At 37.3% G+C, this 15,289-nt stretch overlaps 1 protein-coding gene across 1 annotated transcript in view; it reads right to left on the reverse strand.

Annotated features, from left to right (window-relative positions):
* FSTL5 (follistatin like 5) overlaps nt 1-12,336 on the reverse strand; it is a 525,582-nt gene extending 513,246 nt beyond the window's left edge. Inside the window, exon 1 of the mRNA XM_032787223.2 lies at nt 12,198-12,336. Within this exon, the coding sequence (XP_032643114.1) occupies nt 12,198-12,320 (123 nt within the window). The 5' untranslated portion in view covers nt 12,321-12,336. The remainder of the gene's footprint in view (nt 1-12,197) is intronic.
* Nucleotides 12,337-15,289: the final 2,953 nt, after the last annotated feature.

The raw sequence follows: 15,289 nt of genomic DNA on the forward strand, positions 1-15,289 counted from the left end.
TCTGATTTATTCAGTATATCAGACTACACGATAATAACGTCCCTTTGTCTTTTATTTAAAAAAAAATAAATCTACAAATACAGTATTTCTAAAAACTGGCAAATAGTTCAAATAAGAATATACTGTAGTTTGCCGCCACCTTCTCTGTTGCCTCCATACCATATCGGATAGTGCTGTAATTTCCATGAAAGCAGTACCTCACAGATTGTACATTGAAAACTGAAATTGAGCTCCCTATGATAAAACAAAAGAATGATCATGCCCTAATATCATGATGCAGTTTGGTAACACATTCTGACATCCAATACAAAAATTATAAACAATGGTAATCTATTATAGAGGGAAGAGGGGAAGCAGCAAATATACAGTCTATGAATAAAAGACAAGAAATCAGCAGGTTTAAAAGTCATGAAGCTACAGTAAGAATTAAGAAGTTATTTATATTTGCTCAATAAGACCTTTTCAGTTTCCATGTGACAGTCTAGTTAATCCACCTATTAAGTAAGTAGCGCACAGGATCCTCCAGAGACCCTTTTTTTGGTTTCAAAACACATATCTGCAAATGAAAATAATCTCTTAAAAATAATCTGCCTTCTTTTTTGGGGGGGAATTTAGGTTAAATCAACCAGGAAGAAATGGGAGTTAAGACTCTTGAGACCTTTTCCTGGTGTTAAAAGGGAAGCCAATTTTCTGTGAAAAGTCATTTGTTTTTCCAGCAAAGAGAAAACAGGAGAGAAAGATGCTTAAAAGCTTAAAAATAAATCAGTAAAACAAATGCATGAATTAAAAATGGGATCAAATCTAAATTCTGAATTAAATTCCACACAAATGCTTTGCCTGAACCCCAAAGGCTGGCACAAACAAAATAACTTCTACAGTTCACCCTCTTTTTTTTTTTCTTTTAACAATGCTGCTCCATACCAGCATTATTTGTATCCCAGTGATAGTATATTACTGTACATGTATACAGTATGTTGGTGTTTCAAAATTTAATATTTATAGTATATATTTCCTCTGATTTATACTACAGCAGTTTGCTAACTGGAATCAAAATAGACATTTTAATAATTCATTACTTTAAAACAGTGGAACTGGGGTGTATGCCAGTTTGTCAAGACACCACTATTAACAATTAGATAGACTTCATTTTCCTGCTCAGATTACATATCATTCTATAAGACTTTTTCATATTGATTTTGAATTTTTTTATTTGACATTACAATTTTATTCAATTAATATGTACGCTCTGGAACTATCATTCTCACTCATATGATACAAGTGATAATGTGTGCAGATCACACCTCACCAACACACTGTAATTCACTTAACCCATGTATGCACTTTGTCCAAGCGCTGCCCAAACTCTCACACCCAGTGTCAGGATTCACATGGGTGGAGAGGACAGTGGATGGTGCTAAAACTTCTACCTCTCTCCTCATTGACTCCAGAGAATTTCCCAAGTGAAGGTAATACAGCCAGATGCTGCCAGCGGCCAACAATAGGAGCCAGCACAGGGCCTCTGCATCTATAATCCTGGCCTTTTGCAGAATGTAGCGTTTCTGGCCAGAACTACTCTTCTTCCACAGGGAATGCCAGTGGGTGGGAGAAACAATGTGCAGCAGACTTTGTAAGGGAAACCTCAGTTTCCTTCCCCAAAAAACTCCTTCCAAGCGTTTTCCATGCGAGGGAATGTCCTTGCTTTCCAACTAATAGCAGGTACCATATGATGGTTATAATAGCACTTTATAAATAGGTCATGTCCTGAAAATACTAATGGACATAGGAAAGAAATAATATGATATTAGACTGTCAAATTTTATTCATGCATATCTGGAAGAAAACATTAAATATTGTTACTGTTTACAAGACTACAGTTAAACAAACAAAAAACAAACAAAAAAACAAAAAAACAAGCTGCCATGTAGCTTAGGGGAAACCTGAAATCTGTAACTCAATCCCTGGACATATTAAAAGGGCAATGGGTACAGAATATAAGATCCTTCGGGAATAAAAGAATTCTCACATTTTTACTAGTGAGAGCAGCACTGCACTCTGAGTCTCCAGCATTCACTGCTACATTTTACAGCAAGAGAAAGCCTTTTTTCCAGGGCAGAGAGGATTTAAGGGGATGAAATCATATGAATTCTCAAAGCCTTCAGGCAGGCAGGACTTCTAGATAAACACTGTGAACTTTTAAACTTGGGATTGTTTGGAGCCTTGATAATCTGGGCTTTGCCTGCACGACCCTTCTCTGTATCTTTGAGTAGCATTATTTTGCATGTAATCTTTCCTGGATAAAATGTCCCAAATGAGCATGTGAGTGTAACCTTAAAAAACATAAATAGCATACATAATACATATATCACTGAAATGAACATCAGTATAAAGCCTCCCATTTACTGATATACATTATACAACATGCTAACTACTTTACGTTACATAATTTTTAATGAAAATAATGTTTTATCCCAATTTATTATATTATTATATTACTTGGAATGCACCTGTTTCTGTCTACAAAATTTTATTTTTCTAGTTCCCTTCTTTGTTTCATCTTAGAGTGCAGATTTTTCATAGGAAGGCAAAAATGGAAATATTGTGGTGAGAAGCGTCTAAGTTTGTAAGGGCACTGAAAGTCTTAAGATCAGCTTAGAATGCATTTTGCTTTTATTTCATTTGGCCAAATATGACTTTTTGTGCTTTGACTTATATTCACTTAAAATCTATCTTTGTAGTTAATAAATTTGTTTATTCTACCTCAAGTAGTGCATTTGGTTTGAAGCGTGTCAGAGACTCCCCTTGGGATAACGAGCCTGGTACAGATAAATATCTTTGTTAAATTGACAAACTCGTATAAGCTTAAAGAGTCTAGCAGGCATAACTGGACATTGCAAGATGGAGGTTCCTAGGGTTGTTTCTGGGACCAGAGATATTGGCTAGTGTCATTCGGTTGCACAATCAAAGGAGCAGTTTATAAGCTAGAGGCTGTGCGTGAACAGCCCAGGAGTGGGAGTTCTCAGAGCAAAGCAGGGTAAGTCTGGCTCCAAAAGTCAAGGATTAGAGTGACCTAGCAGATCACCAGTCCAGATAACACCAGTGGAATGTCACAGTGGCACAGTGAGCAGATTGTATGTGCGGCTTGTTACTCCAAGTGGAGTTCACACTTTAAGCACTGATATTTGTGATGTTAAGTGAGTCTTAAGTGCAGTGGCTAAGAACAATCAGGAGAAGGTCACAGTTTTGTTATTTTCTGTTTTGTTTATTTTGGGTGAGAGAAATAAGCACAAGAAAGCAGAAAAATGACTACCAGTGAGACAACTACAAAACTAGAGCTGGCCAGCCTGGAAGCGTAAGAGAAGGAAAGGGACCGTGAATTTCAAATATGGCAGGCAGAATGAGGCTCAAAAAAGAAAAGGTTTCACACAGAAGGGCTATGGGAGAAAAAGAGAGAGAAAGATAAGAAGAAGAGAGAGAAAGTGAGCAAGAGAGAAGAAAGAGAATGAGAGAGAAAATACCAGCTGTACCTGCTAGAGAAGCAGAACCAGAGACCCCTGGCCACGACGACTCCCATCACTTCAAAAATCCACAAATGGGAACGCTTATGTTCTATATACAGTGAAGAGGACAATATTGCTGAACATCTGACCACCTTTGAATGGCTGAGTGTAATACATGAAATCCCTGATGATAAGGGAGTTCCTACCTTGATTGCGAAATTAAGTGGTAAAGCTTGAAATGTATTCAATGGAATGTCTATTGACGATGTTTTAGGTTACTGTAAATTTAAAACTACTGTTTTGCAAAGTTTTCAGATTACCCCAGAAACATATAGAATTAAATTTAGGAATTTTAAAAGAGATATTGGGATGAGTAATGGGGAATATATAAATAAAATGAAAGATTTGTTGGGAAAATGGGTGAAAGGTAAAGAAGTGGCAAGTTTTGAAGGAATACTTGATCTTGTTGCTCAAGAGCATTTCCTAAGCATACGTAAGGCTGATGATGTAAAGCAATGTCTATGGGACAAAGATGTAAAGACTATAGATGAGATGGCTTTTTTAGCTGATGCCTTCAGCTAAACAGACTCAAGCGTCTATTGAGGGTAGGCCACAGAAAGAGGGGTTTAAAACTGGTGGGAAGGGAGGATCTCATTTTGACCCTGGGAAGAGAAAAGGGGATTGAGAGCCTAAACATTCTCTTACCCAAAAACATTCCTCTACTGGTAACTTCTATCCCAAATCTTCTGTAAAAGCAGAAGAACCCACAAGGTGCTGTTAGTGTAATTCTAGTGATCACCTGTGGAATAACTGCCCTGTGTTGAGAGGAAGCAGGCAACCAATAGCTCATGTTAGCTCTGCTGTCCTCAACACAGAACACCTCCCAAGCAATTGAAATCTATCATATTGGTTTTGTGAGGTTAGACTCTGCAGAACCAGATATGGAGCATGTTAAGGCCATCCAAATTGATGGCCGGGAATATTTGGGGCAGAGGGATACAGGGGCCCAGATCTCTCTGGTTAAGCAGAGTGTGATCCCAAAGGCCAGTATGCTACCTGGCCAAATGGCAGATTGTGGGGTGGGTGAAAGCAGATTCCTCATACCACGAGCTAAAATCCATGTGGTGTGGGGAGGTTTGGAAAATGTTTTGAATGTGGGGTAATGAAACAGGTCTTAGTCGACCTGCTTCTTGGTAATGATTTTTTCCATGTAGCTCAGGTTAAAGTATTTGCCTGCAGCAGGAGGGAGTTTTATGCTGGGACACCTGAGGGGAAGGCTAAGGTCCCAGGAACTGCTGAGAGAATGGGAGACAGTCTCCTTTATTCTTCTGCAACATGGGGAGGCCACATGCTTCCAGATGGGAGGGTGTGACGAATTCCTGCACTGCAGCTGGAGGCAACACCACATCAGGAAGGGATGAGGGTGTAATGCCTGCCAGGGAGAGAACTGCTCAGGTTGTTAGTTGCCAGCAAGTCGCAGCTGAACCAGGTGTTTATATGACAACAGATAGGTCAGGTATATTTTTTAGTTGTCCTCTCTCTTTTCAGATCAATAACTAAACACAATACTCAATACCATGCCCATTCCGGCATCATGGTTGAGTAGTTTTATAGAATTCTCAAGAATTAGCAGGTTAAATGGACATTGAAGCATGGAGGAGAGGGGATGCATATCTTATACAAGCATAATTGAGCTATAGCTCTGCTACACATATAGTAGTACACGGCACATTCAATATCTCTTAGCCATGGGCAAGGAGCCATAGCTGTTTCTCAGGATTCTATTCAGTTGGATTTCTGAAATCCATAGAATATGCTTGTTCACTGAAATTACTTTTACTCTCTGCTTTCACTGCCACAGCCATACATATCATCAGTAGAAAATTCACTAGGGTGCTAAAAACAATTTCTAATGATTTCAGAAGTGAGACTTAATATTAATAAATGATCTACAGTAGTTCATCAGCAATGCAAGACAACTTCTAAATGAAATTACAAATTTATTCAGTGTTTTTGCTTATGGAGAACCAGGAGAAACTTGCAAAACTGTAAACCCAAATAACATTCAGACATAGTTTAACATCCCTCTGAATAACCACAGCAAAATATTCTGTGGAGTTTAATCTAAAAAGACAACCTGGAGTAACATTTTTAGAAATGGTCACTCATCAGTGATTTTACTAAATGCTTCTATTGATATCAGTGGATGTTTTACTGTTGACGGAATGGCAGCAATTAGGGCAGCGCTGAGTTCTTTTGAAAATTCTACCACTAATCTCCAGATTCTAGAGCTTCTTATTCATCTTCCTGAAGTATTACACCAATCAAATCCCTCTTATACCTAAACCCACTGTTCGACCTGCTGTTCTGTTTTTGTGACAAGAATTTTATTCATTTTCTTTTTCTTTTCTTGAAAGGCATAATTTTGACAATGTTCTTTTGAATAAAACCAGTGATGATAAACCACTTAAACAAAACCAAACAACTAATAGTACTGCACAATTAAAATATAAATATGGATCACTATTCTAAAATAAATGGTGGAACATCTTACTTAAGGAAATGTGCTCTTCAAGCAGCCCCATTTTGGACCACAGAGATATGATATTGAGCAGTGGTTAAAATTCAGTGATCAGATATAATAGGCTATTGCTGAGCCAAAGTGACATAATCACAAGAACATTTTCTTGATAACTGGAAATTTCCCAGTTTTCCAGTGGTCCATTAGTTTAAAGTCTAATTCATACAGTCAAACATTTGAACTTAATTGACATGATATTATGGTAATACCTGAACTATTGTCAGTTTATTTGCACAGAGTTGACAAGTTACAGATAATTGAATTTTATTCCCTTAAAAAATTTCCAGAAGGCAGGATGAGACACACTGCTTGCATGCCAGCTGGTCATTTTGTATACTGGGTATTAAAAATACCATAAATGAAACTTTTAATAATTTCAATTAATAACTGATGAAATTAGACTTCCTCTCATAAGATCATTTTCTTGTATGGACCCTTCACATTTTGAGATCTTTTTGCTGAAATACTATAAAGTGAATTGATAAGCTCAAATGAGGAAGAAATTTCTGGTAATTCCTAACGATAAAGTGAAACCTATCAAAATAACATTAAACATTTTTTTCTATTAACATATAATAACACGTAATGGTATTATGATGAGAAAGTGTAAATGAGGAAATGGTAGTTCCAATAGCATTAGATCCAAATATTCATTAACTACCACTGTTATCACCCACACCCCTAGACTGTACTGGGGTTGGCCAGGACCATTGCGCCCAGGTCCAGAATTGAGGTATCTAAGTACTCAGACTTGTATTGCCACATCTTTCTGTATAAAGTTAGCCAAAAATGAAAGATTAGATATTTAAAGCTAGTTTGCGAGATTGTCAATGTCAAGTGATGCAAAAGACAGCACAGATGTCTCCTTAAGAAAGTCTTGTACATATTGTCTAAGGGAAGTGTTAATAGTCTTCATCAAAGATGAGGCTAGTTGTTCTCTGATGGTCTGCATCAGTCATAAAGGAATAATTTCTCTACAGTCATGGCATATTTTTTTTTTTATAATCTGTATGTTCCAATCAGTCTGAAGCATCTGTTGTCAAAACATCTTTCATCTTATTTCATCTATTGCAGGTCATTTATAAACCCAGGTGATCTATGAAAATGAAGCCAGAGAACAGAGACTACCTTTTTGATGGCTGAAGATAAAAAATAAACAGATAAAAGAGATAAAGATAAAAAATCTTTTGGGAGAATAATAAAGAAGACTCTTGTGGCCTTCTGAAAGAGCTCCAATTCCCTTGATCAGTAAGGACAGACCTTCAGCACAAGTCCCTCACCCCAACAAGGTAAGTCTCTTCCAACCTCTGAACTGACAAAGGCAATGATCAGACCATGACAAATTCAAAAGTGCTAACTACCTAACCTACAATCCCAATACAGAAATTAAGAGTGAAATGAGACAGTTATTACATGTGCTAGTTCCATGGCCAATATATTAGTTAAGAAATCTTGAGCTGATTCAAAAGATGTCATGAGATGGCTGTTAAGGCACAAAGCATCAGCAGCCATACAGGCTCCAACGCCACTGTAGTGAGGAAACCCATAAACTCAACTTCCCCCTCTGGCAAGTGACTGGTACAGCAGAACCAGTCCAAGTTTTACTCCATACTCTGTATTCTATCCACGTACGGCGTAGGGCATCTCTTGAATTGCAAATTGGATACAAAAAGCACAGCTATATCACCTCTTCACTGATTCCTCCTTAATTCAGGCTGAGCTGAATGCCTGGCCAGAATCAACTGCATCAAAAGCAGTATAGCAGTATCACCCAACAAGCTTTCAGTGATGCAATGCAAACTATTTGCATGAAATCATGGACATCTGAAACTTTATTAACCATTGATCATCCACTTAGCATCACGAACCTAAAGCTGGCATCTTTGTTTAGCAACACCACACTGAGAGTTAATGACAAGTAATAAACCTCTCAGTTCTGGTTACACTGCAGACATGATTTCTTTCTGCCTTGTCTTCCCCTGTCTGCTACCACAGAGATCAACAAATCCAAACACTCACCATCGATCTCTCCCCTGAGGCCTCTCTAACCCTGGTTAGGGTAGCATTGTGAGAGAGAAAGAGAAACAGTTTGGAACCAAGTGGTGTGTGTGTTTGCTTGTAAAATAGAGAGGTTCTCTGGGGCAGGAGGAAGAGGAAAATGGAAGAAGGGCTGTAGGAAGTCACATGATGTTTCTAGGAAAGCTGACAGTGACCCACTTCCGAATTATAGTGTCTTCAGTGAGAAGAACAGTGGTGATTTAGTTTCCTGTTCCACTGTTTCCACAGTACTATAGGATTTACATGGGGAAGCTAGAGTTTGGTACGTGTTAAATGTCTATATTTGTTTTCCTGGGTGATGTGGTTTCAGCTGGCTAATTTGCATGGCATTTCTAGAGAATTCATACACTGAACATTAGCTAGTGATATCTGAAGAACTTATTGATTTAATTTATAATAGACTTTACTACTCAGTCTATTAAATCAGTGGATTAGGGAATCCTCTTTCTCTTTTATTATCTTTAGCAAGGATGTTGCTGCCTTCCTTCAGTGGCAACTATATCTTTCCCTGGTAACATTCTTGGCAGCTATTTTATGTTTGTGTGTGTATCATTGTGACATTTTAATTGTCAATGATCTCTCTTCAGAATTCAATAGGCTAAATTCCATCCATACAAACCCACTAACATCAGGATTCATCCATGTATACTGTAAATTTCATATATATATTAGTTTAAATTAACCTCAAAGTTGCCTGAGTTTTCCTATACCTACTTGCAACTGTGCAAAAAACAAACAAACAAAAACAAAAAACCAAACCAAAACAAAAAAACACGCTTGCACAAAAGTGGTATATAGCTCATTTTTAAATATAAATGCACAAAACCTTTGTGAATATCTAAACTTACTAACTACAGAAACAGTGTAAACAGTAACTACCTCCTCAAGCTGATAAGTTAATCATTTCAAGTTAACTAAGAAGAAATGGGATACTGTTTTCACCTGACAGTTGAAACTACTCTGACTGTACTGCAATCGTTGGTTAAGCTTCCCAGCACTGCAGCAAGGGTGAATCCTCATTTGCTTTCACATTATGCAGCCATAAACCATTCAGAAATGTTACTTACTCAATAGCAAGTAACACCATGCTGTACTTGTGATCATCTTTTACCTGCAATAAGCAATCTTACCTAATTGAATCTATTTATTTAAATATTTGAAATATAAAATGCTTGTTGGAAGCAAAAAAAGACTCTGATTCTCATGGTACATATTCGATATAAAATATAATTATTTGTTAAATACATTGAATACATATCAGTGACAGAACTGATTACAAAAAATTGACTTTAGGACTAATTTTGTATCTTTTTGTTTTATACTAATATTGAAAGCTAGATCATTTTATCATCTAGAAACATTTTCCAGAAAATAATTAACACACAGATTTTGTTGGTTAGCTGTCAGAAAATATTTTAGTTCTCAATTTCATCTACTTTTCTTCCACTTTTCCTATGTTCTCTTCACTTTTATCACTCAACTTTTTTCTCTTTTTAAAACTTTAATTTCATCTTTTTCAAAGAAATAAAAATACGAGATACGCTAACAGAATGTGCCATCACTTCTGCAGTAAAACATAACATTCCAGTCCCTTACTTCTTAACAGTTATTTTCAAGGACAGGGGACATGATTCTGATTCCCTTGAACTAGTGTAACTCAGGAATTACTCCACTAGAGTAAATCAGAAGTTAATAATTCCCATCATTAAAGTTGGTCGGGAAATTTTTTTGATAAAGTAGTCCACGCCCCAAGAAAATGCCAGTTTGTCAAAATCAAAACTTTTAATGGGAATGTACCAATTTTAATGAGACTTTGGTCAGAAAAGTTTCCCAAGTCCAGGATAGAATTGTGGTCAACACCAGAGAGAGAGAAAGAAAGAGAACAATACCCCAGAATAGCCAACATCCTGGTGGCTAGGGCATTCACTTGAAATGTGGAAGATTCAGAATCAAGTCGCTGATCTAAATCAGGAAGATTCTTCCATATCACAGTGGGTAACCTAACCACCAGGCTATTCTGGGGTCTCTTTCTCCGGGTGTTTATCAAAAAACTTTGAAAAGTCTTGATTTCATAACAATGTGGAAAGGGAAATTTTTTGAAATCTTGTAAATTTTCATGGGATAGGAAAACCATTTCCTGACCAGCTCTATCCATCATTGATTGCATTCTGTAAGCAGGCCCTTTACCAACCTGCAGTATAAAAAAGTCTACATACTTTAAAATCCAAACTCACCTAATTCTAGGGGTTTAGTTTTACAACAATAAAGTAACAAACACGAACTCACACTCTCTACTAGGTATGACTGTTCAGAGGATTTTTTCCCCTTAGGAATGTTCAATCCACAGTTAACATCTTTCTTCTCTCTGAGAGAGAATCCCACTTCCTTTATAGCCAGATAGTGATGACAAGTCATCTCAGTGAGTCAACAGGTCTCTTTTAAACCTTCCTCAGAAGTACCAACACTAGACGGAGGGTGTTTCAGGAAAACACTGCCAGCCTGATACATTCTCACAACTAATTGCAAACAAAAATGTATGAGTATAATATCAGAGGCCTTTTAATAGAATTGGCTAAATAAAATAAAGCAGTGATGGTTTAGAGATAAGAGACAAAAAATAATCCTCTATTTTTATCTGTGTTAATCTCCACACACTATGCTTGTAATCTGCATTATATTCTGTTCCAAACATAAAACAGCTATCTAAGAATTACTCCACCAACAACACTACAAACAGACTAACGGTAACGTAGGACATATTAACTAGAGACCACGTAAATCTAAAAAATGTATTCTTAGTTGTTGTTTTTTTTATCTCCTGCTTCTGTCTCTATCTCTGCTTTCATCTCCTTTCTTCCTCTTTTTTCTTTTCCACCTAAACTGTCTGTATTTCCAGGGCTGTTTTCGTGGTCACCCTTCCTGTCTGTCTGTTTTCATTTCCTCCTAATTTCAGTCTATTGTTTTCTCATTTTTTCTTTCTTCTCCTTGCTACTATAGTAGAGTGCACTGCTCTGAAATTGCATAAATGGAATTGAGTTAACTGGTAAAGTCTAAGACCCTGATCCTGCCAAGCAGTCCACTTATCTGCTCAAAATGAAACACATGTATGAGTGTTTGCAGGACTGGGCCTCACATACTCAAGACATTCTTAGTACATGCTGATATTGGAACAGTAATCCACAGAGGATTCATACTATGCCATTTCTTTGTAATTGTACTAAAATATAGTGTTTACATATTTTACGTTCCATCTGTAAGAAATATACTGCACTTACATAAATAATGTACATTCATGGGCAAGTCTTTCAGTATTTACTTAGACAAAACTTCCACTGATTTCAATGGTGAGTTTCACCTGAATATAGACCGAATGAGAACTTCAGGATTTGGGCTCATCTTTACAAATTTACAAATATCAGGAAACCGTTTTGATATTTTGTAAACTGTACAAAGAAATTAAATTAAAATACCTTGAAATATTAACAGCAACTTTGATGGTTTCAAAATACTTAGATATTTAATGCAGATAATGGCCCTGATTCTCCAGCTGAAGTGCACCCGACACAAGCCCAGAAATAGGGGGCAAAGGTGGTTTTAAGTCACCATTGTGGCCCCATGCCTAGATCCTAAGGCTGTCCAGGTGCTGCTTCTGTCTTTGGCATAAGTTAAAGCAATTAAAAGGCTGTTTTAGTCTATGCCAACTGCAGACAACTCCCAGGACCCATTATAGCAGCCCGGTATACCTTTCCATGGCCACTCACCTAAACTGGCAGCCCAGGGAGGAGCAGTTTAGGAGATGCTATGATGATTCTGTACTGCTAGAGAATCACCCTATGCAAAGGAAGTTATCTTGTGACTATGGAAACTAGACTTAAGACTGTTTTGATCCCGGGAGAGTTGCAAAGCAGCTCCACTATACTGATTAATCAGAGCAATATTCTGAAGATTTCATTATTGGAAAGAGTTTCTTTCTAAATGGTTACTCTGATAAAATAAAAGTCTACTGAGTAAATTATTCCTTATTTGTGGAAAAGCAAAAAATGCTAGAAAATAATCAGTACCTTGTGGCGTAATCTTACTAGAGGCTGATAGGGCTTAAAGTCATATCCTTCCTTGACTGGCCAGCCTTCTGCTCCCAGCGAAATGCATCCAAGAAATAAAACAGCTGACCACCACATAAACATCCTTACTGGTTTCCTCCTGTCAAAATAAAAAATAGTAAAAGATTAATGACAGACCTTAATAAATCATTTTCCCACAAATAATCTAATAAAAACTAAAAAAATTAAAATTCCATTTGAAGACTAGAATAGATGTTATCAAAATTATCAAACAAAATCCATCTGATAACCAAAAAAAATGATGAGCTGGTGTTTAGGAATCAAAAAATGACTAGGTTGTATTAGACTAAATATTTTTAATCAGCATTCAGCACTTATAACATAGCTTGTCTGTGGGAAAAAAAACAAAAACATGTAAAGGACAGTACATAAAAGAAAAGCATTGAAGAAAACAAAAAAAAATTAAAATTGAAGAGGAGAAAAGAAGTAGAACACCAATGACAGTGCTTTTTGTTTATAAGCATATTCTCCAACATTGCACTGTCTAGTGTAGGATGTCATCTCCAGTATATATTCGCTATTCTAATTATCATACAGGACAATAAACGTAAGCTGTATGCAATGCATTGTACATGTGAACACATACCTTAATATATCCCAATATGCTGGTGAGCTTCTTAAATCAAGGTACTGAGGCACACATTTTAGGAGCTTCATTAATTATGTCTGCACTCGATGTGTATTTCTATTCCACTGACTAAAATCCTGAAGTCCTGTTCCAGTATGTGATGCAGTGTGTAAAAACTGGGTTAGATTCTTCGAGAGAAAACTCTTTGTCGATTGTTTAAAAAACCGCAGCTAAGCTGTGGCTGAGCTCAGTTAGCACAGTTTAGGAAGGTTGTGAGGGAACAAAGATTCTGGAACCTGTCATGGACTACTCTGATCATTGGCATAAAATAGACACTAATGGTTAATTCTGCTGACTTTGTGCCCACCAGAGATGACATAAAGAGGTCATAATGAAACCCAGAAGTAGGGCCTCAATCAGGACACGGACAGTCTATCCTCAAGACATTACACAGAGGAGGATTAGGGATTAGGAAGGTTTTATGTGTTTATTTAATGATTTGTTTAGTACATTTCATTAAAACTTATCTTTTATATGTGTATATCCCCTAGAGTATGAGACAGGGAAAATATCACTTTAAATATATAAAATAAATATCATGTGAACTGGTACTACTCTAGCCATCATCCAGAATTAAAGGGGATATTGTTTGTATCTTTGTTTTGTTCTACTATATTCTAAGTGCTGTATCTATAAGCATACATAGAGAAACTTGATCTTGGTTATGCTGGTTTATATCCTGTAACACCAGTAAACTCAGAATTTAACATATACTCCATCACCCCCCGCTATTCAGCTCTCTCTCTCACACACACACACACATACACACACACACAGATTTCTAGTTTGGTCACTGACCTGAAATATCAATTTGTTCAGCTCTGGTCTTCTCTATTCACATTGTAAAATCTTTGGGGCAGGGACTCTCTCTTACTATGTGTTTACACAGAATCCAGCACAGTTGTACCAGGATCTTGGCCTGCTATAGTAGTACAATAATAAATAATAATGACTACTCTCATTCAGCAAAGTTTGGTGAGGATGAGGAAGAAGAAAAGATAAAGGTAGAATGAGGGGCAGGGTGAGTAAATCCAACAGTTTATGGATTCATCAATCATTGCATACACCCCTCAAAGAATGGAGGAGCAGGAATAGTAGGAGTCACTGTTGGTTCAAAAGTGTAACAGTCCATTGTCTTTGTTGGGGAGAAGGATTTAAGCAATTTCACCTTTGAGGAACTCTCCTTTACCCTAATTACCTGGGCTTGGTACAGGTTGTCATAAACAGATAGTTAAGGGTTAATGTCTCTTTTACCTGTAAAGGGTTAACAAGCTCAGTGAACCTGGCTGACACCTGACCAAAGGACCAATCGGGAGACAAGATACTTCCAAATCTGGGTAGAGGGAAGTCTTTGTTTTGTGCTGTTTTCTTTGTTCTCTGTTCTCTCTTGGGATTAAGAGAAGCCAGTCATGTAACCAGATTTCTCCAATCTTACTGAAACAGACTCTCAGGTTCCAGACAGTAAGTAATAGATAGAAAGCAGATTAGATTTGTTTGTTTTCTTTATTTGCAAATGTGTATTTTGCTGGAAGGACTTTACCTCTGTTTGCTGTAACTTGTATTTTATGCTAGGGGGAGGGAGTCCCTCTAGTCTATATAGCTGAAGACCCTGTAAACATTTTTTCATCTTGATTTTACAGAGATAATTTTTACTTTTTTCTTTCTTTAATTAAAAGCTTTTCTTTTAAGAACCTGATTGATTTTTTTATTCCTGTGTTAGGCCCAAGGGGACTGGGTCTGAACTCACCAGGGAATTGGTGGGGGAAAGGAGAGAAGGGAGAGGGAAAGGTTAATTTCTCTCTGTGTTAGGATCCAAGGAGTTGGGATCGGTGTCTCTCTCTCAGAGAGAGTCTGGGAGGGGGAGAAAAGGGGGGGGGAAGGTGAATTTCCTCTCTGTTTTTAGATTCAAGGAGTTTGAATCACAGTGATCTCCCAGTGTAACCCAGTGAGGGGAAATCTGGGAGGAAGGAAGGAGAGGAGAATGGTTTATTTCCCTTTGTTTTAAGACCCAAGGGGTTTGGGTCTTGGGTTCCCCAGGGAAGGTTTTGGGGGACAGGGAGTGTACCCAAACACTATATTTTGGGTTGGTGGCAGCGTGATAAGATCTAAGGTACGAATTAAGCTTAAAAGGGAACAGGCAGGTCCCCACTTTTGGACGCTAAAGTTCGAAGTGGGAAAGAGACCCTGACACAGGTGCAAGGTAAATCTCTATTACCAGCGATCTATAAAAGATATATCATGCTCTGTGCACATTTATGATACTATAGAAATTATAATAAAGTATACAGCATGATCTGCTGAAAAGGATGTAAAACCATAGAGTTCAAAAGTATTCCACATAACTCAGTAAACTGCAGCTTTCATTCTGGGTTGTTTCTGCAATTGAAACAAAGCATCTTGCTTT

The sequence above is a fragment of the Chelonoidis abingdonii genome, chromosome 5 (assembly GCF_003597395.2).
Source record: "Chelonoidis abingdonii isolate Lonesome George chromosome 5, CheloAbing_2.0, whole genome shotgun sequence".
Taxonomy (NCBI): domain Eukaryota; kingdom Metazoa; phylum Chordata; order Testudines; family Testudinidae; genus Chelonoidis; species Chelonoidis abingdonii.